The sequence below is a fragment of the Xiphophorus maculatus genome, chromosome 3 (genome assembly GCF_002775205.1).
Source record: "Xiphophorus maculatus strain JP 163 A chromosome 3, X_maculatus-5.0-male, whole genome shotgun sequence".
NCBI classification, from domain to species: domain Eukaryota; kingdom Metazoa; phylum Chordata; class Actinopteri; order Cyprinodontiformes; family Poeciliidae; genus Xiphophorus; species Xiphophorus maculatus.
In genome coordinates, this window is record NC_036445.1 from 15,741,989 (window position 1) to 15,763,589 (window position 21,601).

At 40.4% G+C, this 21,601-nt stretch overlaps 1 protein-coding gene across 4 annotated transcripts in view; it reads left to right on the forward strand.

Moving 5' to 3' along the window:
- The window catches only part of nbeal2 (neurobeachin like 2), a 53,526-nt gene that overhangs the window by 23,867 nt on the left and 8,058 nt on the right, over positions 1 to 21,601 (forward strand). For 3 of the 4 annotated variants that reach the window (XM_014470845.2, XM_023330892.1, XM_023330891.1), the window contains 28 exons: positions 367 to 1,022; positions 1,096 to 1,228; positions 1,873 to 1,992; positions 2,087 to 2,417; positions 2,525 to 2,607; positions 2,694 to 2,786; positions 3,004 to 3,175; positions 5,144 to 5,277; positions 7,471 to 7,630; positions 7,933 to 8,035; positions 8,154 to 8,304; positions 8,571 to 8,726; positions 9,268 to 9,427; positions 10,451 to 10,539; positions 10,628 to 11,341; positions 12,009 to 12,193; positions 12,292 to 12,448; positions 14,546 to 14,689; positions 16,654 to 16,977; positions 17,689 to 17,838; positions 18,568 to 18,725; positions 18,814 to 18,938; positions 19,029 to 19,146; positions 19,262 to 19,419; positions 19,521 to 19,654; positions 20,398 to 20,505; positions 20,607 to 20,702; positions 20,784 to 20,908. In XM_014470845.2, coding sequence (XP_014326331.1) covers positions 367 to 1,022; positions 1,096 to 1,228; positions 1,873 to 1,992; positions 2,087 to 2,417; positions 2,525 to 2,607; positions 2,694 to 2,786; positions 3,004 to 3,175; positions 5,144 to 5,277; positions 7,471 to 7,630; positions 7,933 to 8,035; positions 8,154 to 8,304; positions 8,571 to 8,726; positions 9,268 to 9,427; positions 10,451 to 10,539; positions 10,628 to 11,341; positions 12,009 to 12,193; positions 12,292 to 12,448; positions 14,546 to 14,689; positions 16,654 to 16,977; positions 17,689 to 17,838; positions 18,568 to 18,725; positions 18,814 to 18,938; positions 19,029 to 19,146; positions 19,262 to 19,419; positions 19,521 to 19,654; positions 20,398 to 20,505; positions 20,607 to 20,702; positions 20,784 to 20,908 — 5,237 coding nt within the window. The remainder of the gene's footprint in view (positions 1 to 366; positions 1,023 to 1,095; positions 1,229 to 1,872; positions 1,993 to 2,086; positions 2,418 to 2,524; positions 2,608 to 2,693; positions 2,787 to 3,003; positions 3,176 to 5,143; positions 5,278 to 7,470; positions 7,631 to 7,932; positions 8,036 to 8,153; positions 8,305 to 8,570; positions 8,727 to 9,267; positions 9,428 to 10,450; positions 10,540 to 10,627; positions 11,342 to 12,008; positions 12,194 to 12,291; positions 12,449 to 14,545; positions 14,690 to 16,653; positions 16,978 to 17,688; positions 17,839 to 18,567; positions 18,726 to 18,813; positions 18,939 to 19,028; positions 19,147 to 19,261; positions 19,420 to 19,520; positions 19,655 to 20,397; positions 20,506 to 20,606; positions 20,703 to 20,783; positions 20,909 to 21,601) is intronic. The other variant, XM_023330890.1, reaches the window with a different exon arrangement.

Genomic DNA, 21,601 nt, shown 5'->3' on the forward strand with positions numbered 1-21,601 from the left:
TTTAAGAAAAACTCACATCTGTTAAATTGACAATATAATCTGCATCTCATATAATACAGCTGTATAAGCCATCTATCCGTTTCTATAAGTACTTTATAGATGCGTGGGACTTTGTGAATTTCTCCAGCTCCAGCTCCAGCTGAGTAACAGTCAGGGTTCACCACAAGAAAGGCCAAATGAATCACTGAGTTTAGGCTGACGTAAATTCACTGAAATCAGACAACTGACATGTTTCTGGAGTTAACCTTAGACACAGACTCCTATATTGATCATTTGAAAAGAGCCTGATCAGATTCGTATGTGGTTTTGATCTTTGACTGCTTTACTCTGTCTGTGTTTGACCTTCTGTTTTTGTCTTCACCTCAGGCAGTGGAGGGCGAGCACGTCCACGCTCATCATCTTGGCATTAGCAACGACCAGCCCTTGCTGCTGCTCCTGCAGTGGCTGCCTGACCTGTCGGGTCAGAGGGACCTCCAGCTGCTGGTGGCCCAGTGGCTGGCGGCCGTGTCCGGAGGCTCCAGGTCGTGCCGCACCGTAGCTGTGGAGGCTGGCATGGTGGGCGCCTTACTGCAGGTGCTCTCGCAGCCCCAGAGTCTGGACAGGCAGTGTGCAGACGCCCTGCTGGGCCTCTTGCAGGACTTGGGCTCTCTCTGTATGAGACCAGAGGAGCTGAAGAGCCTCCTTAGACTCCTCAGGATGGATCAGGACAGCGGTGCAGTGGGAGGGAGGATACACCCTTATTGCACCCGCATGATATGTGTGCTTTCAGCCATGGCAGCCAGAGAGGGCCGGGACAGCGCTCTGCAATATTTTGATCTCACACCACCTATGGCAGGGATTATGGTCCCGACAGTCCAGCGCTGGCCAGGGAGTGGGTTTGCATTTCATGCTTGGCTCTGCCTCAACATGGACTTCCCATCTTATCACTCCGAGTTCTTTAATAACAATAAACATCCTTCTAACACTGACAAGGGGTCTCAATATGACATGGGGAAAGGGCCACGCAGAAAGCAACTCTATAGGTAAAGAGGACGTTGCTTTGAGGTAAATGTGATGTTGTATGTTTTTGTCTAACGCATTTCTTCTTGTGTAAAGTTTCTTCACAGCAAGTGGAACTGGGCTAGAGGCATTTTTCACCATGGAGGGTGTGCTGGTAGTAGCTGTTTGCACTAAGAAGGACTACATGGCCGTTGCTTTGCCTGAATACCCTCTCGTTGACTCACGCTGGGTGAGCATAAACACTCATAACATAGGCGTTTGTTTTGGGCAAGTATTTGTTGTTATTCAGCAAAGTTTAGAAGAGATTTCATTCAATGTGTCGTTTTAGTGGTACTTTTACAATCCAAGTGTCTTTTTCATACCCGTGCCGAATTTCAACTCTGATTGTGTCTGCTATACAGAGCTGTGGATGTCTACAGCTCCTCCAGAGTTGCCACAGGCATCTTAGCTGCTTCTCTGATCAATTCTCTCTGTTACCTAATCCTGCAGTTGCCTTCATTGGATTCCTTATGATCCTGTTTGTTCTCCAATAGTTTCAGAGAATAATTTGGATTGAAGCCAACAGGTGGACTACGGTTTAGTAGAAGGTTACTTGTTTCACTTCTGAAGGCAATTAGTTGCACTGGAATGTATTTAGAGGCATCAGAAAAAAAAGGGGGCCTGATTGCGATTGCTGACCATACTTGTGAGATTTTTATTCATAAAAGATTAAAAAATCCACGTATTAATATTGTTCCACTGCACAATTATTCAGTGCTTTTGTTAGTCAATTGTGTAAAAAATAACAAATTACACTGAAATTTGCTTGATGTGATAAAATTTAGAGAAAAATAGCAACTTTTTCAAAGTCCTGTTGTTTTATCTTCCTCCCAGCATTCAGTGGCTGTAGTCCATATACCAGGTCGGCGACCTTTTGGTCAGAACCTGGTAACGGTCTACATCGATGGAGAGCAACAAAAAACTGCTCAGCTTCGTTTTCCATCTTTTAGTGAGGTAAACAAAATATATTTTTCTACTCCTGGTGGACTTTAGTGAAGTGTTTCTTATATTCTAACTTTCTCTGTCATAACCTGGCCTGATGCTTTAGCCGTTTATCTACTGCGGCATCGGCTCCGCAGGCCACCGCACCACTACCACCACCACGTCGCCGAACCTTCCGTCGTCTTTCACGTCCTGCCCATCACCAGAGTTTGCCTTCCCACCCCACGCTCCTTCCCTCCTCCGCTCCCAATCCTTCCCAGCGTCCTTGGCGGGAGGGCGGTGGGGCTCTATGGCAGACTCCCCGGTGCACACCATTTCAGCAGGACTGCAGGACACAGAGTGGGGATCGCCGACATCTCTAGATGGGCTGCTGGGCACGGCCTTCATCTGCCACGAGGCTCTGCAGCCTGCCCAGGCGCGAGCGCTGCATGCTGCAGGTTCGTCACCCATATCTTAGAAGCATTGGTCATTAATCAAAACATTCATCAACTAATGTTTGCATATATGTTCTTCATGGCCTTTAACTTTGTGCTCCCTGTCACAGGACCCAATCACGTTCCTTTATTCAAAGCGGACGGAGAGTTGTCAGACCTCAACAGCAAGCTGCTGCTGTACTACACTCCACAGGTAAACGAAGCTCAGAACAACACACACCTGTATTACACAGTCTCTACCAGATATTAATACTCATGTGTTTTGGGGGGTATTTTCAGGCTTTTAAGGGTCAGATATGTCTGGATCTGGCGCCTCATCACCAGCATGATGGCAGACTAACAGGACACAGAGTGGTCAGCTGGGACACCAAGGTTGGAAATTAATCCGTTTGTTTCTTTTTCAGCCTTGTTTCAAACTGAGATTTCTGTTAGTTTTCTGTTATTTCTGTGAATAATTTTAAATTATTTATTAGAAGCTCTAATCTAGATTTACATGGATTTACTTCCCTTTGTTGTGATGTTCACTCTTTTTCTCTTTTTGCTGCATCAAATGGATTTTTACGCAGATTTATTTGTCATATTAATGCAGGATGTTGTGAATGTGATGGGAGGAATCGGGGTTTTGCTGCCGCTGCTCGAGCAGGTGTGTGAAGCCGAGCAGGTTTACAACGGCGGTCAGGAGACTTCAGACTTGCTGGGACCAGAGCTCACCTCCTCCCGAGGCCCCGCCGCTTTGCTGCTGCCTCTTAACAAATCCGCAGGTCAGCTTGTCCTTCATTCGAAGGTTCTTTAGCTTTTTTCCCCTTGGTACACCATGTGGTTGCAGATCATTGCAATCTCAAAAGACATTTTATTCCAGTATCACACTGATGAAATGAGAATCATTTTGTCGGCTGAAATGACGTAAAAAAACAAAGGATCAAATACTGTTTTTAATATTATACCAATCGGTGTCACAACCGTCATATTAATTTAACACACAGGGGTTAAAAGTATGCAAAAAGGCTTGAATAAAAGCATACAACCCCACTAATATTTGATTAAATTTACTTTACAAGTTGAAGGGAAATTGTATGGTTTTTTTCTGGCATTGACAAACTCAAAAGCAGTTTGTCAATGTCCAGAGATGGCTGGAGATTTGACCACTCTTCCTGACTGAGTTAGTAGAAACTACTCCTATGCACTAAAGCAGTGGTTCTCAAACTTTTTTCAGTGATGTACCCCCTTAAAAATATATTTTTAGTCAAGTACCCCCTGACACGGGCAAAACATTTTTGGAATAAAAAAGAGGGTCAGTGCTGTAAAATCACTGTCTGATTTATTAAAGCCAAACAACTTATATCAGTGAACCTGACAAATACATCCATATTGCAAACATTGCATGGTTAAACAAAAAAGAAAAACAGAAGACGGTGACCACCAGGAAGGTATAAAACCAGTCAAAACTGAAATATGCAAAACGCTGCTAATTTATATTGGTCTCTGTAATGGTACAAAATTAAATATATACATAAATAATAATTCAGTGCATGAACACACATTTATATTTTATCGAACTTTTTACAAACTAATTTTTCCCAAGACTTATTATGAGGAGCCTACTGATTTTTTAAAGATATTTTGAAAAGCTTCACGTACCCCCTGCAGTACCTCTACGTACCCCCAGGGGTACGCGTACCCCCATTTGAGAACCACTGCACTAAAGTACCACAATGGTGCATCATATGTTTAGACGTGGTGTCCACTTGGAAGACCAATTTTAGTCAAAACTTTAGCTTCCTGGCTGATGACTTGAGAAGTTTCTACATATTTCTAGATGATGTGGTTTCTTCAGTATGACATCTATAATGGTACATTTCCTGCACCAGTCCCTCCCACAGTGAAACAACCCCACAGCTTGTCGCTCCCAGCGTACAGGATGGTACATTCAGCCTTGCAACCTTCCCCATTTTTCTTGAAATCTAGCTATGGTCATTCCATGTAAACACTTCCATTTTAATGTAATCAAATCAGAAGACATGACCTAAATTTAGGGTTTTTCTCCCTGAGGATAATTGGAAACTATTAATCATCAAAACAATCCTTTTATGTTTGTTTTTGGGGTAATGGCTTCTGCCTCACTGAGTGCTGGACTGCTTTGTAGATGACAACACCCTCTTTTCAGCTTTATCCAGCATCTTCATAGGATCTGTTGCTTTTGTTCTGGGGTTGATGTACATTTCACACCAAAACACAAGTCCTCATTCCTGAATGATGTGATGGCTGGTAATTCCCATGCTGTTTATACTTGCATATATGTGCTATAAAAGAATAATGTGGCCCCTTTGGGCACTTTGGTCACAAAACACACAGAGTCTAAAGCTTAATCACAGATACGCCGTTTTACATTTTTCTACTTCATTTTACTTCCGGGAAAGACTTAACATTGTGAATTGAGTAAACTTAGGTCTGCGCACAACCACATGATGCAATAACAAACAGGAAATGATTGACAACTTTAGTTTAAAAACTCAAAGCTAAGATCTTGAAAGTGAAAAAGCGAGGGGTTGGTGTGTGCACATGAATACGTTCTACGTTACGAAAACGTTACAGAAGTAAAACATGCATAACTTAGAATTATGACTCATCTTGGCATGCGATGGCAATGACATGCTTTGTAATGCAGAAATATCATTGTGGCTTACACAGGAAACCTTAAACCCTGTTTTGCCCTATTATTTTTTCCCCAGAAGGCAGACTTGAGAGAAACAGTATTGCTGCCTTCCTGCTGATGGTGAAAAACCTGATTCGTCACCACCCCGTCAATCAGGAGAGTCTGCTGCAGTGCCACGGCCCCAGCATCATCGGTGCCATGCTCAGCAAAGTAGGTCCCCCACACAGCAACTTGTTCTAGAAACTTAAGTGCAAGAAGAGCTGATTAGCATCTGAAAGTGAACATCTGACCTTTTTCACTGCGCTGTTGCTGAATAATTGCTTTGTAATAAATGGGTCTGGTGTTGCTGAAACAGCAGTGGTCTGTCAGAATGACTGTTTGAAATGCATGTGTGGGACAATTAATGCAGACATTGTATTGTTTCACTATGAGTAAGAGATACTAACCACAGCAGTGTAAAAGAAATAGTATTTTTGGTTAAAGCTGTTAACATAAGCAGAATTTAAAATGGACAAAGACAAGACAAAATCAAGATGACAACAGACTTCGGTGTAATATTTTTCACTCATTTTGTAAGCTTGTAATTGTGAAACATTTTCTGAAACTGCAGGTGACAAATGTGAGCTTCCTAGTTATTCAGAGTTAATTTTTGTACAAAAATGAGCTGAATGCGATGCAGAGGACTTAGAGGCAACGGTTTCTAAGTGGTGAAAAGTCTAATTTTTGTAGAGACTGGTCAATGTGCTGGGAGGGACAAGGTGTTTGTACTTTTCACAAATTTGACTCATGGATGACTCCAGTCAACCAGGCCTTGTGTCAATGCAGTTGAGATGTTCATGCAAACAGACAGGAAATGTTGAAATCCATCTTGTGAAGGTGGAGCAACTTGTATGGAAACTACTTTCTGTCTTTAGACTCATTAGGTGCTTCCACATTTGGTTGCGGAAAAGATGCACACACACATCTACCTACTTTTATTGGCGCCTCTGGTAAAGGTGTGAAAAGCAGCAAAAATATGATCAGCTTTTGCAAACGCACTATGATGTCACTCTTCAATAAACACCTCTTTGTTTGATTAGGTTAATTCAGTGGAGGTAAATAATCATTGTAAGAAATACATATTACTGGTATCCTGTTGTCAATATACATCCACTTTTGTCAACAGGGCAGCACATAATCATCTCCTGGAACATTTTGTGAGATTGAAGCACAAAGCACCTTTTGAGGGGATCCTGCTCACCTTTTGAGGTGAGCAGGATCCTTGACCTTTTGTCTTCACTGAACAGGAAAGGTTCTGGTTCCTTTCTCATGCCCAACATGCTCTCTCTAGCATTTGTATCTGGAAGCTGAGATGGTTGTGAAAGACGGTTGAGCTTGTTTTGTGAACATTTTCTTTGTTGGTTTGGTCGTATGCTTTGGATCATCACTCTGCTGAAGCAGTCACTGACATATTAATGAATGTTTTTTTGGAGAACCATATTAATTATTGCCATGCACCATACAAAGGTTCCCAGGAAAGAGAATAGGCCTACCCCATGACACATCTTCTACTTTACTTCAGTTAGAGTAGAGGCTGCTTTTCCACATATTGATCTTGTGTTTGAAGGCAAACCCAGCTGGAGTGCTTGTTCCTGAAAAGATCAATCTTATTCTCACCTGATCAAAGCGTATGGATCTAGTTAACCTCTTAACTGTCGTGCTGACACCTGTGTCCTCATGGACCCATTGACTGGCATGTCAGTGTTTTTGGGGTGACTAAAGAGCCACTAGCATGTTTCTTTTTGTCATGGCTGGACAGGAAAGCCTTTTTGGGCATGTCCCCAAAACAAACCGTGGGCAGGTCCATGATTTCTAATGGTTGTTATGGAAACTTGTTGTCCCCAAAATGCCACATTCTGGTGTGGTTTTCTCACTGAACTTTGGAAATATTTTTTCACCTGGTAAATCTTGCCTAATGTGCAAATTAGCTATGTAAGCTTACACTTGTCCAGTCTATTATTGTAACTCCAGTAGATTAAAACTTTGTAAATATTGCTCTGAATGTAGATACAGGTGAATTTTATTAATTATGAAGCTAAAATGCATCTGCTCTATTTAAATGGCTTGTTCTATTACTCCCCTTTTTAATTTCTTAGTCTAGATTTTTTAACTTCTGAAAAACATTCAAATTTAAGGTTGAAATTTTTAGCATTTTTTGTTAGTAAATCTTGCGACTGCAGTGTAAACATTTTTGCCTCGGGTGCAAATGTACAAGTGTGTATCCTTCTGAAGCACATCATCTCAGAAGATGGAGCCACTTCATCAACTTTACAATGAAATAAAATAACTTACACACTACAGAGTTAAATGAGGATATTTGTGAACTAATTGAGTTAAAACCTGGTATTTCTCTGTCTTCTGCAGGTTCCAGGCACTATGATGGACATGAACGTTCTCATGGCATGTCAGCTTCTGCTGGAGCAGGTTTTTAATGAAGGCAACAGCCCGCTGCTGCAGCAACTCTACCAGCACCTGCTATTTAACTTCCGCATCTGGACCAGAAGCCATTTTGCCGTTTGTTTGGGTAAGGCAGCAGCGGACCCCTCCTTCTTGCTGAATAAAACCTGTGAGGCTTTGCATGTATGCCAAAGCTGTCTGTGTATTGACACAACAGGAACGAGGGTTAGAGTAGGAGTCAGAGGAGCAAAAAGAGTGGATGAAGAATACTTTAAATTCTCAAGTTCAGGCTGTTGGGTCAAGATTGAGGATGCATTACTTCAATAACCTTTACATAATAACTTTATCTCAATGCGACCTTACATCATAATTTGACATTTCTAAATGTCAGCCAGAGGAATGACTGTGTGTCTTTTCTCTGTTCTGAAGCACATGTGCAATACCTGTCATCTGTGATAAACAAAAGCAAGCAGCGCATGAAGAGGAAGTACGGGGTCCAGTACCTTCTGGATACTATTCGGACATACTACAGGTGAGCAAAACACATTAAAGCACCAAATATAGCCTGTTTAAGCTCAGTTCAGTTGTGTCTTTCATCTCCATTCGTAAGCCTAATATCAGAGTCTCTTCATTCATCTGTTCGGTCGCAGTGTGGAGCAGGATGGCAGCCCTCTGTCTGATGAGAAACAGACGATTCAGACGTCTCTGTTTTCGCTGCTGAAAGAGTTCCTCAAGTCTCCGACACCAGAGGAGCTTCACAGCGTCCTCGCCTACATCCTGACAGTGGGAGAGGAGCAGCAGGTAATACTGAAATGTCTTATTGCTTGTTTTCCTTCCAGCAGTTTGATATTGCAATCTTTTGACCTTTTCACTGGAGTGATTTACTCCAGGTTTCCAGCTAAACATTCATCTTTCATTTCAGCTTTTGTTTCTTTGGCTTCTAGTTTGTTTTTTGTGCTTATCTTTTATTTCATACTCCTTTTTTTTTTCTTTTTTTTTTTACACAACTTAACCCGCGCCCATCCACATTTCTTTGTAATTTGTCAGCCGCTCTCCCTGTCCGTCAGGTGGTGAAGGCCTTGGATGTGCTGTATGAGCTGCTGAGGAGCAGCCCTCCTCGGGAGCAGGTCCAGGCGGTGCTGCTGGAGTGGGGCGTGGAGCAGCTGTACTGCCTGCTGCTCACAGCGAGCTTTGGGGACGAGGCCAGAGAGAGGGTGTTCAGGGTGAGAACAGCTGATAAAAATAGCACATTAATAGCAAGAAATTGCTTTTAAGGAAAGTTGTATCTCAACAAATCAGAATAGAATTGAAAAGTTCATTTATTTCAATAAATCTATTTAAAAAGTAATCATTATATGCAGATTGAAAAATGAAAAGGCTTCTCAAAGATTGCTGTTTACAAAAATTTTATCAAATAATTGAGTGGAAGGAAAAAGTGTTATAATCCAGATATAAGGTTCAGTGGTCGAATTTCTTCTTTTAGCCTTCCATGAAATGCTGTATTGATGTATTAAGTCATGTAAATGGACAAAGTCTAGACAAAGTAATGAGTGCAGACACTGCATAGAGCATAGACACATTATTTGTTTAACCTGCATCCCTGTCAAACAAATCTTCTTTCAATTGATCTTAATTAGTAATGAATTCTGGGTTTTCCACTCTACGTGTAATAAATCTAGAAATTCCACCTCTTGAACTGAGTTACTGGATTAAATTCACTTTTTGATGACACTTAAACTTACTGAAAGGCTTGTGTTGTTGCAGGTTTTGTACAAAATCCTCAAGAGTGAGAAAGTCTCAGAGCGCAACAAGCAACGAATCAAGCTAAAGGATTTTGGTTATCTCGGCCTGGTTTGCTTTCTTGAAGATATGCCTGTGTCCATGATAACTGTACGCTGTTTATATGAGCAGGTTCTTGCTACAGGTAAGACAAAAGTTTTGTTTATTAGTTTCGCAGCTTTAGGACAGATTACAAAGGCTGAGGTTCTTATTTGGTGTTGGTTCATTTGATTTTCTGTGAATTGTTTCAAGAAACATTTTGCCCTTATTGATTGTAAGTCAAGGAAATTCAGCTTGGTGTGAAAAATAACTAAGCCGCCATCTTCCTAACAGAAAAATCTTATTTGTTCAATGAAACATGGCAGTGAGTCCGTCATTCCTTGAATCTATGTTAAAATATCTGTAATGACTTATAAAAAAGGGAGAATATCAAAGCATCTCTATTTGTGATTAAAATCTTTGTGAAAGTTGAAATTTATACCATGCAGTAACACAGGAGGCATCAACACAAAATTTATTCCACTACAATAAATTGAGGTCCTAAACTTTAGGCCCAATGATCTGGAAGAGCCAGATGAAACTCCTGACCTTAGTTCAGAGAAATGTTGTTGAAGGCCCTGAAATGAGGAGTTCAGATAAAGAAACCCGACCTCCCACAGCTGAAGCTGATCCTGACTGACAGGAAGTTCCCTCAGTCTCTTGAGAATAGCTTATCAATGCTACACAATATATTTAGCTGCATTTATTTTACATTGGGCTCTCAGCATGTACCAAAAGCAGAAGTTCACTTTTCTCTGTAACTTGCCGTCTCAGATAAGTTGCAGTTATGAAAAATAAATTTCTGGTTTAAAGGTGTTGCCTATATTTATAGAATCTTTTGACAACTACAATTGCGGATGGTTTCTATTAGTTATAGCTTTTTACTTTCTATTCTCACTGTTCCTTTAAAGTGCCTAAAAGTTACTTAGAGTATTTTTTTTTATTAAAAAATGTCTGTAAAAAGTTGACTAAAAGTGGTTTTCATCTTCTGTACCATTTATTAAAAATTGGAAATGTTCTAGAGAAATTAAGAAAAGTCTATCATTTTATTTGCTGTTCATATTATTCAAATACCTTCAATTTAATTACCGGTAATTAATTCATAAACACGTCTTACTGTTTGCTACAGATGCCAGTCCTAATTTCAGAGACCTCCTGGCTGTGGTCTGTCTGTCGCATCGAGCTGAGCTCACCGTTCGACTGGACGTCTGTCGCAAGGTCAGTCTCCTTGCATCTTATTTTAATTGCTTCTTTTCATCATAAGCAAATCTAAGATGTCTTTGTGCTTCGTTTAAACCCCCTGCAGCTCTTTCATCTGATCTACTCCAACGAGGATTACGTGAAGCAGCTCGCCAAGCAGCCGGGCTGGCAGGATGTTCTGACCAAACTCTATGTAAAGGAGTCCTTAGAAGCCCACGCTGTGTGCATCTCAGGCTCTGGCAACCACGCCTCCTTTGGGCCGAGCTACCGGCCACCCCTGCGCCGAGAGCAGTCTGTGGTCGTAGAGGACTCACGCACCGACATCTACATGAACTATCGCAACTCAAGGGACATCGAAGATGAGGAGGAGGACGATGAATGTGGTCCCCGGGACATCTCTGAGGGGTTTTCTGATTTATCCCAGTCGCCACCCAGTGGAGGAGGAGGCCAGCTGAAGAACTACGGCAGCTCGCTTCATTTTAAGTCATTTGATTCGGTGGATCAGGGGAGCCACTCCTCCTCCGCCTCCAATCCGGTTGACATCGTCTCGCCTCAGCCGGATGACGAGGGAAGAGACTACCAGCCGCTCTCCCCGTTTGGCACTTCTCCCTTTGATTTGGAGTTAGGAGGCATGGGGGACACTGGCACACACACCCCAGCAGGAAGTCTGACCAACACGCCTTCTCCTCTGGAGCACTCCAAACCTTTCCCACCACTAAGGCCGAGGAAGAGCTCCAGTTTGTCTAATGTACTGGATGACACCAGCTATGGGACAGATCCTCCTACTGGAGACACCATCTCCAATACGTCCAATCCTCAGGTATTACTCTTTCATTTACTCAGATTTTACTTCATATGAAAGGCCAGCAGAGGTTAGTGCCTGATTGTGAAGGTTTCCATAATATCCAGGGATCTTTCACTCCTAAGCTGAAAAACGTGCCATGGATTTGTATTAAGGTTGCCTGAACAAAGATCTTTCACTTCAGTTTGTGATGCAAACTTTGTTGTTTGTGATTCTCTCTGTTTCACACATCAGAAGACTGAAAACCTTCAAGTATTTCACAGCCTCTTCTAGGACTGCATTTAGCTGCATCTTTCTTTCTACCAACTCTGACTACCTTTCCTGTCAGAGGTACATATGATCATCCCATCACCATGTTTCATTGTGGTGATGTTGTGTTCAAAGCTTTGAATAATGTTTTATAATCTAACTTTGAAACTTCTCAATGCCTACTTTTATATGACATCTTTGGTGTGTTCCTTGATAACCAGCTAACCACTAGTGAATTGGTTGCACTGGATTTTATTTAGATGTATTGGTGAATATTAAGGCATGCCACATTGTTCTTATCTTGTTGTTAGTAAGAAACTACAACTGTTATTTTTTGATGGTTTCTCACAAAAATCCCAGTAAAATTGCGATGATTTGTGGAAGAGGCTCCATAAACTAGTTCTTCATTTTCACACTCATCATGTTTTTACTTCAGCAGACCCCTGAGGAGGAGCTGTGCAACCTGCTGACCAACATCGTCTTCTCCGTGCTGTGGAGTGGGAGTGGGGCCGAGGGGTCGGGGGACGCAGTGTGGAGGGAGAGGGGACAGGTGTTTTCTGTTCTCACCAAACTGGGCTCCTCCTGCCAACTGGTTCGCCCTCCTGATGAAATCAAACGCAGGTGTGTTATGCAGATTTTAACTAGAGATCCTATTCTCATAAACAACACAATGCTAGGCAGTGCTATGTTAAATGTATTCCTGTTATTGCACATGACAGTCTTCTGGAAATGATGCTAGAGTCGTCCTTGTCAGACTTGAGGGACGCACAGGGAGTGTCTCTGCCCTTCTGTCCCAGTCTGGTGCGGCTCCTCAGGCTGCTGCAGGACTTCCTGTTTGCAGAGGGCACAAACAACCGAACGCTGTGGAGTGAGAAGGTACCTTTTGTTCAGGTGTCCATGTTCAGGATTGGTTTCACATGATCACTGTCTTGACATCAGATAGCAAAAAGTACCTGATGTCATCTAAATCTGATGTCAAATTTATAGTTTGTGGAAAAATCTTATTGCTATGTAATCTAAAGATGCAATGTTTTACTATGAATTGACTGATGAACAAATTAATATTTTGATAGAGGATGAATATAACTTGACAAAAGGAGACATTTTCTGTTCTCAAAGAGCTGCCACTATTTGCAATCAATTAATCTAACATAGTTCATTGAAAGGGTCAACTAAAAATCTGAAATAATAAAGGTGTGAACATTTTCAAAATGATTTGCAAGTAAGTTGTTTGGGATTAATTTTCAGACTTTTATGATCTACTTGAAAGCAGTTAAATGTAGAAGAAAGTTTAAATAGTAATGCCAAATTTACAAATGATTTCATTGATTTATTTGGCTTATAATAAATAGATAGAATAGAATAGAATAGAATTACTTTATTCATCCCAGCAGGGAAATTATTTCGCAGTTACAGCAGATCTTGACTCACAAAGCCCCAAAGATTGTTCATAGTATTGATAAAGATGAAGTTAACTTAAATGGGTATTTTAATCAAGGCCAATACTAACTACGTTGTGTTCTGAAACATGAGTGAAAAACCTATTTGCTATCTAAGAGATCTTTTTTACGGAGCCCCTAAGGGGACATGGGGAGAAAAAAAAGGGAAAGAAATCCCGACTTATTATCTCGAGATCCCGACTTATTATCTCGAGATCCCGACTTATTATCTCGAGATCCCGACTTATTATCTCGAGATCCCGACATCAGTACATAACGACCTAATCACTGTGGGGGTAGATCTATAGATTTTTATTTCGAGCTTGGGCTTGAGTATAAACACATTAAATCAGTGCTTGACAGCAGACATGGATTTAGTATTAGTGAGAGACATCTGAAGAGAGTTTTCAGAGCGCGGGGACTCATTCGGCGCAAGTCCTTTTCCGACTTGGCAGTTTTGGTAGAATTCATTAATAACCAGCTACAGTCCTCTGGACAGCTTCACGGTTACCGATGGATGTACGCTAAATTGCATGTGCATGATATCCTCCTCTGGGACATCTCTGGACCGCAGAAAATGATATAAGTCGTCCTCCATAATCAATGTAGACACACTCCCCCACGTTTACCGCATAAAAACATGCCTTTCCCCCCAAAAAAAGTAACTCGCGATTTTTCAGAAATGTCGCGGGATCTCGAGATAATAAGTCGGGATCTCGAGATAATAAGTCGGGATCTCGAGATAATAAGTCGGGATTTCTTTCCTTTTTTTTTCTCTCCATGTCCCCTTAGGGGCTCCGTACTTTTTGGTTTTTTTTGGTCAAAATTTAATTTTCTGTCACCATATTTTAATGTTAGACAAGGATTACCTGAGTGAACACATAATGCAGTTTTCAAACGTTGATCTTATTTATCAAGAGACAAAAATCAAGTCTGGCATTATGTGAAAATATAATGCCAGTAATGTTAAATTGGCATTTAAATTGTGAAGACTTATTGCCAATTATTGCAAATTCTTGGTTGCAGTTGTTGCCACCATTAGTTGCTCAGTCGGTTTTTAGGTTTTTAGGGGCAATTAGCTTTTACTCTGGGTCAGGTTGGTTTGGTTAGGTGTGTTTTCCCTTAATAAATTAAGTCACAATGTAAATTGTTCCCACTCAGGTTAACTTAAAACTGTGCTGGATATCAAATTAGATTGAACTCTCTCAGAAAGTTAATTATTCTGTTTAAGTAAAATAAAAATGAATATTTTTTCAAGGTCATGGGTTAATTTTTGTAATAATATTTAAGTAAATCGTTCCTACTCTTCCTAGAATAAAGCAGTAAATACAAAGTATAATAAATGAGAAGTCTTTGGGTGCCATAGGTCAAAGGTCACTGTTTGTGTTATAGAAAGGCCTAGAGAGTCAAGGTTGGCTTTTAAATGCAGCTCGGGGTGTAGTTAAGGTTTACTGCAAGGTGTGGAAACAAGTCTGGCCTTTCTTTCCCCCTTTTTTGCCGAGTCTTTCTGTTGACAGCTGTTGTTTTGCTGCAGATCTTCGAAGGGGTGGTGAACCTGCTGGACAGGTTGCAGGCCTGGCACAGCACCCCCGGCAGCCCAGGAAACACAGAGCTGAAGGAGATGGCCCAGATCGGCCTGCGTATCATCACAGGATACATCCACCAGCAGAACTCGCAGGTCAGCTGCACCCACAATCCCACCTGTGGAGCACGCAAGCTCTAAAATGTCTCTGCTTTCACAACCTAAGCTCCTCGGAGATCAATATCAGCAGAAGATACTGTGGAAAAATGTCCAAAGGAACTTATTTAACTTGATAAGTGAGTTCAGATAGAGACCGTTTGAATACCAAGCCTTGTAGGGCTCTCTTTGCAAAGACATTGCAGTCATTCCTGTTAGGGAGTGTTCAGCATGAAAGGGCAGTTCCCCTCTGAGTTATGACATCTGCTCTTATAGGACTGTGTAAATTAAATCAGCCATTTGGATTTCCATCATATGCTGCTGCTCTGCTCATCTATAAGCTACTTTATCTCACAGCTGAGTGTCTTATGGAGGAGTGTGAGGAGAGTTCAGTTAACTAATAGAAACAGTGCTTATAATATCCATTCAAAGTATGCTGACAGGAAGTACATTTGTTTGTGTAATGTTTTGAGATCAGTATTTAGGACCTTTAGGGGCTCTACTTTAACTTCTGCTCAGAAATAAATTTTATATTTGCTCTGTAGAAAGCTCCTAATGTTAAAATTTAATGTCAGGAGTAAAACAATTCCTTATCTTTGGTTACCAAAACACTGCATTTTTATTCAATTATGACTGACTTTTATGGGGGGTTTCTGTCCGGTTATTCTGACACATTGGTGTGGGCAAAATCTTCTGCAGGTTTATTTATAGATGCTGTAATTTAGGACCCAAAGATGATGAAGGGATTCCAAGGAAATCTTTTATCCTCTCAGCTTTGCTACTCATAAAAGGATATCAAAGGGCATGCTGTTGGCTGACGCTTTTATATATTAAAAATAATAGGTTGACCTTTGTTTTGATGCATTTCATGAAGGAAAAAGAATCAATATTTGCCTGTTGCTATTTGCCAATCACCAATCAAGGCTGATCAAGAAAAATTTGACAGCCTCCGTTCTCCAGGTATGTGGTTGGTGCATAAATATTGCAAAGCAGGCCTCAGACATTAATATAATCTTCATTCTTCTAGTTATTTTTTCTTAGCCATATTTTGCCAATCAAGCTTAATTTGTTTTGTTGTACTTAAATACTACAACTTTAAAAAGATTCCTAAAACTGCCTAAGGCTTAGAGGATTATTGTTGTTCTTTTGGCCTAAAATCAGAGCTTCCAAATTTGTGCATCTTAATCTAATTTAACTGGTTTATACTGGAGATAAAAGAAATGAGAAAAAAATTAGAACATTGGGTCAGATTATATCGCAGCAATTAAATTTAGTTACTTTCAGTCTTTGGTTTATAGTTTGCATATTATTATTAATAGATTTGCAATTGAAATGACAGTTGTTAGCGTCACAAGTTACACTGTTGATTTCTGCCACCATTCCTGTTTGAATTGCAGCAGTTGTGTTTATTTTTAGATTCTTTACACCTCTTCAACCAGTTTTTCCTGAATGAAAGGTCAGGGAGACAGCTGTATTTGCTGCAGATAAGCTGATACATTATTCAGTCAAGATGGGTTTTTTTTGTTTGTTTTTTATGTTCAAAGCTTGAAAGGTAAACTGGAGTTAACAAAGAGTGATTGAAAGAGTTCTTTGGCTCAAATTGAAGCTTTTTGCTTTGGCTGAGGCGGCTGACACAAATAAACCATGCCTTTGTAGGCCTTGATTTACAGTGTAACCCTCCGAGGTGAGCACAAAGTGTCAGTGTATGAGATACAAAGAATAAAGAAAACAGGAGAAATTAAACAAAATTAAATAATTTTCCTTTTCCTAACTGTTTATTTTTTATTTATATTTGATAATTTCTCTGAATTTTGTATATATTTTTAACTTTGCTAAAATTCTTCGCTCTTTTTAGCATTAAAGAATGTTTATCACATTTATAATTTACTAAAGTAAATAAAAAATCTACATCGTTTTACATGTATAGGTTGAATTTGACTGAATGTGTCTTTGCTCATCATCAGGTGTGTGAAATGGCCTATTTGAAGCTCCACAGTCTCCTGCAGACTGTTCTGTGTCTGAGCTGGGAGGAGGTCTGCTTCTTGCTGGGAAAGCTTGGCGCCCCCTTGTGGCCAGAAGGTCTAACAGAAGACTCAAACGTCAGTTGTTCTGAGACTTTCTCCCAGCTGGTCCCCATTATGAGGACTCTGCTGGCCCAGCACGCGGACCCCATCACCCTCCAGGACCACTTGCCCAACTTGCCCATCACCAACGGGAGCACCACCTTCGCCGAGGACCTGAATGTTTACTGTAAAGCGCTGGAGTGGCAGAGCTTTTACCAGCAGAAGGTTCGTGTCTGGACAGACTTTGTGTATTTAAAAAAAAAAAGGCTGACATTTATCTGGTGTTTAGGGAGTCCAGGGATTCTGCTCCTCTGTCTTTCAGACACTTCCAACTCTGTTCTTTGTCAAATTCTTACACACATAACATATTTTAGTAATCCTGTATTCTGTCTGACCTGCTACCCCCCAGATTTTTCCTGAGATATTTACTGCAAAGTTTAGTATTTTTAAAAAGCTTTTGCTGCTTTACGTCACATTCCTTAAACTTTCCTTCAGAGTGTCTTAGTTATGGAGCAGTTTGTGCTCGAACCTTAGACAAACTGCTGCCAAACAGACACGCTCCACTCTGCTCGAGCTCAGATTCATCATGGCTCTGTGTGACATCGCCTGCCCATAAATCTGTTCTGTTTAGTTTTCTTCAGTATTCGGATCTTCCAGCACGTTTCGCACTGTGGCAGAACTTTGGCTGCTGTAAATGTTTAAAACAACTTTTAAAAGGGCAGCGAGAGAATATAAACCGTCCTCTCAGGATTTATTTATGTAGATGCTGTGTTTGTTTTAGACATATGTGTGTGTATTTCTATTAACTGAAGCAGGACCCCAGTAGCTTAGCATCACTTTTTGGCTATCACATACATTGAAGTCAATAATAAGTTAAAGGTAGTAGTGACCGCAGGCTCCTATTCATGATATGTTGGTTACCTGTCTGTTTTCCAGGTTCAGCCCACCATGGAGCAGTACGAACTGGACACATTTGGGCGTAGTCATGATATCATGTCCAATTTCTGGAACTCGTGTTTTGACGATCTAATGAGCACAGCATTTAAACGGGAAAAGGACAGATCTGACAGCAAGTCAAAGTTTCAGGTACTGATGCAAAAGTATTCAACAGCTTTAAGGACATTTTTCTTTATTACAATAACAAACTTCAGTTTTTTTGTTTTTTGGGAGGTTTACAAGATCGAAGACAAATACAAAGAAATGCAAAATTATACCTTTTTTTTTAAAAAACTCAAAAGTGTGCTGTCCATATCTGTCCAGCCTCCTTTTTTAATATTTAGCTATAATTGTTGTCCATCTGTCTGCTTTTAAATATCAGCATAAAAACAGATGTGAAGATCTCACAGCCTAAAGATACAACCAAAGCTAAATGGGAAAGGTTTACATCAGATCACATTAATGTTTTAGACTGGTCCAGTCAAAGTCCAAACCTAAATCTAATGAACAATTTGGGGCAAAACTCAAAAAGTGATGTTCAAAACAAAATGGGGAAAAAAAAAAATCTCTAGACATGCAAAGCTGGTGGAGAGCTCCAAAAAACTTGCAGGTGCACACACTCATTCTCTCTGTTCGTTAAATATAAAATACATGCTACACTTTTCTGACTTTTATTTGTAAAAATAAAAATAAAAAATGTAAAAACCAGGTTTTATTTTCAAGCATGTGCTACTTTGTGTTGATCTATCCTATAAAACTGAAATAAAATGCATTAAAAACCGTAGGTGCATCATGACAATATGCATTGTCCACACACTCCACCATCATCCCCATAAGACCTCCGTTTCTTGTAGCTAATGTGTCTCTCTGGGCAAACAGGAGGTGATAATTGACCCCTGCATGAAGCGAGTTCGCAGTGAGAACAACAGATATGTGATCTGGCAGAAGCAGAACGCCAGCCAGCAGGGGGTGGTGTGGCAGCACTGGAGAGCTCTCCGCAGGCTGTTCACCTGTGAGAGGGGCCCGTGGGCCAACAGGTACGACTGCATCTCACGTCTCAGCCTGTTGTTCTCCCATTTCAAGTCCGATTGCTCTGAGTTTTGTTTGTCTCACGCCTGACGTCAGAGTTCAGCCAGAGGTGAAATGGAAACTGTCCGCTGCTGAAACGTATTCGAAGATGCGACTCAAGCTTGTGCCCAACTACAACTATGATTCCCACAGTGAGGCCAGCGCTCTGAGGGACAACATGGGTATGATGACAGTTGATTTATTATCAAAATATTTCATTTTTTTAAATCTTTTTGCAAACAATTTAAAAAAAGTCGTGTTGTGATCATCAGGAGCTGAAAGCCCTCGCAGCTCTGATCCGATCCCATTGGCTGTTGCTAAGGAAGCGAAAGTAAGCGACATGGAGGATGATCACTTGGAAGAAGAGGACTTCGTCTTTTTGGATAACAAGTAAGTCTAAACTTTTCAAACCAAGAGTGTCAGCCGCTTTTGTGTGTAATTGAAATAAGCACTAAAATGTAGAGGAAAGCCGCATTAAGCCTGATTTCTTCAACGCTGCTTTCAGAGGGGAAGGAGAAGACGAGAATCAGAAAGAGAAACTGGTTCTGTCTGAAGACTGTGAGCTCATCACAATCGTGGCTGTGGTGCCGGGTCGGCTGGAGGTCACCACGCATCATCTGTACTTCTATGACGGTAGCAGTGAGAAAGAAGAGACCGAGGAGGGTAAGAAACGCGTACATCTGAAAGTTACACTTCTCTGTGTTATGGTTCTTCAAAGGTTTCTGTCTTGGATGAGTCATAAGTTTGCCTCCCTTATCCTGCAGGAATCGGGTTCGATTTCAAGAGACCTCTGTCTCAGCTTCGGGAGGTCCATTTGAGGAGATACAACCTGCGACGGTCTGCGCTTGAGCTTTTCTTCATTGACCAGGCCCATTACTTCATCAACTTCAGAAAGAAGGTCTTGTGTCAAATTTAACAATGTAGTTTAAAAACAGAAACTTCTTTTTGTTAAAGTAACAATGAAAACTTTTCCTAATAGTCTTTATTTAGAACGATAATAAATTGTAATTCGCAATATTGATGTGTGCAATATTGCAGTTGCAAACTATCTCCTGCATTTATTATGAATCATGTTTTTTAAGGCAGTGCAAAGTTAAGTTGATAGCGTTGTTGCCTCGCAGCAACAAATTCTCAAATTTAAATTTCTTCTTGCTGTCTTTCTGCATGAACATAAAGCTCCTAAAGCCTTTTTATAAAGACAAATAGAATAATTTTCACCATTTATGTTGTGAGATTCACATTAAAGTGATCACAACTTTTTCATAATTGGAGCACACACATTGCTGCTGCTGCTGTGTGTGGTTATTCCTCCTCGGAGACTCATCTCACAGGCTTTAATTCCTAAACATCTGAGGGTTGTTGCAACTTTCCTCTGAGTTAAAACTGGTTTGAATTAAGTTTTAGAAGGCTAGCTGTCATAAATTAAGTTTTTAAGTAGAGGATTGTAATCTCTCTTGCAGTTACGAGTCATCTTAAATCTATTCTACCAACACATTTTCAGTTTTCTGTGACAATATGGGTTTTAAAACCATAAACACTTGTTAACCTATAAATATGGAGGTTGTTGTGTATTGTCCAAATTATGCTATGATGTTAAATAAGCATTAGAAGCTCTAAAAGGATAAATTTCTCACCTTTTAGGTACGAAACAAGGTGTACTCAAGGATTCTCGGGCTGCGGCCTCAAAACCTGTTCTACTTCGGCTCCCGCTCCCCTCAGGAGCTGCTGAAAGCGTCAGGCCTTACTCAGGTGTTTTATTTGCATCATTTTTCCATGTGTATTTTATTCATTTCAGCGCTAAGTGGTTCCAATGTTTCCCACCTAATGTGATGTCATCTTGAATTTAACAGAAATGGGTTTACAGAGAAATCTCAAACTTTGAGTACCTGATGCAGCTGAATACCATCGCTGGGCGCACGTACAACGACCTGTCCCAGTACCCTGTGGTGCGTACTGAAGCACTTGTTATTTTTCCAGTGGTACACTGTGAGTCTAAGAAGACGTCTGTGTTGGTTGTTTCTCCTCAGTTTCCCTGGGTTCTGTGTGACTACACTTCTTCTAATCTGGATCTGGAGGACCCCTCAGTTTTCAGAGATCTATCTAAGCCTATAGGTGTGGTCAACCCACGTCATGCACAGAACGTCAAAGAAAAGTAAGAGGCTCTGCTAATGCAAAAAAAAAAAAACATGTAATGTAGGCCTGCAACTAATGATTATTTTAGTCGTCAATTATTCTATCGATTATTTTGATGATTACCGTAATCGGAGAGGGAGGGGAAGGAATTGGCACATTCTGCATATTTTTCATTTAACTTTAAGACATTTTTATACAATATTTTAAACACATTAAAAAATGAAAATAAACAAATTCTTTTTATAAAAAAGAAAATAGACATTTTATTGACTGAGATTCAATAACACGGAATTCCTAAAAATGCCCATTCTGGTTGATTTAAAATCAATACAGTGTAGGACTGATCTGTTGATTATGTTTTAATAATTAATAATTGGACAGCAAAAGGACTTTTTAATAGAATTTGAACCAGGTGAAACTAAAACAGCCACTTGATGCGTTTTGGGTGGAACAAATTTACAGAAAAAGGTTTCCTTTTATCTTAATTGCAAACCGTAAATATTTTTTGCACAATTTTGTTTTAATTACTGCTCTGAGCATGTTGTTCTCCCATCAAATGGTCTTTTTATGAGCATGTATTCTCCAGTGAACCATTAATCATTACTAAGTTAGTTGATAATTATAATCAATTCATAAACATTTCAGCCTTACTTTAACAAATTTCCAAGTTAAAATCGTGCACAATTTTATCCCTTTTTTTTTTAGTTGATAA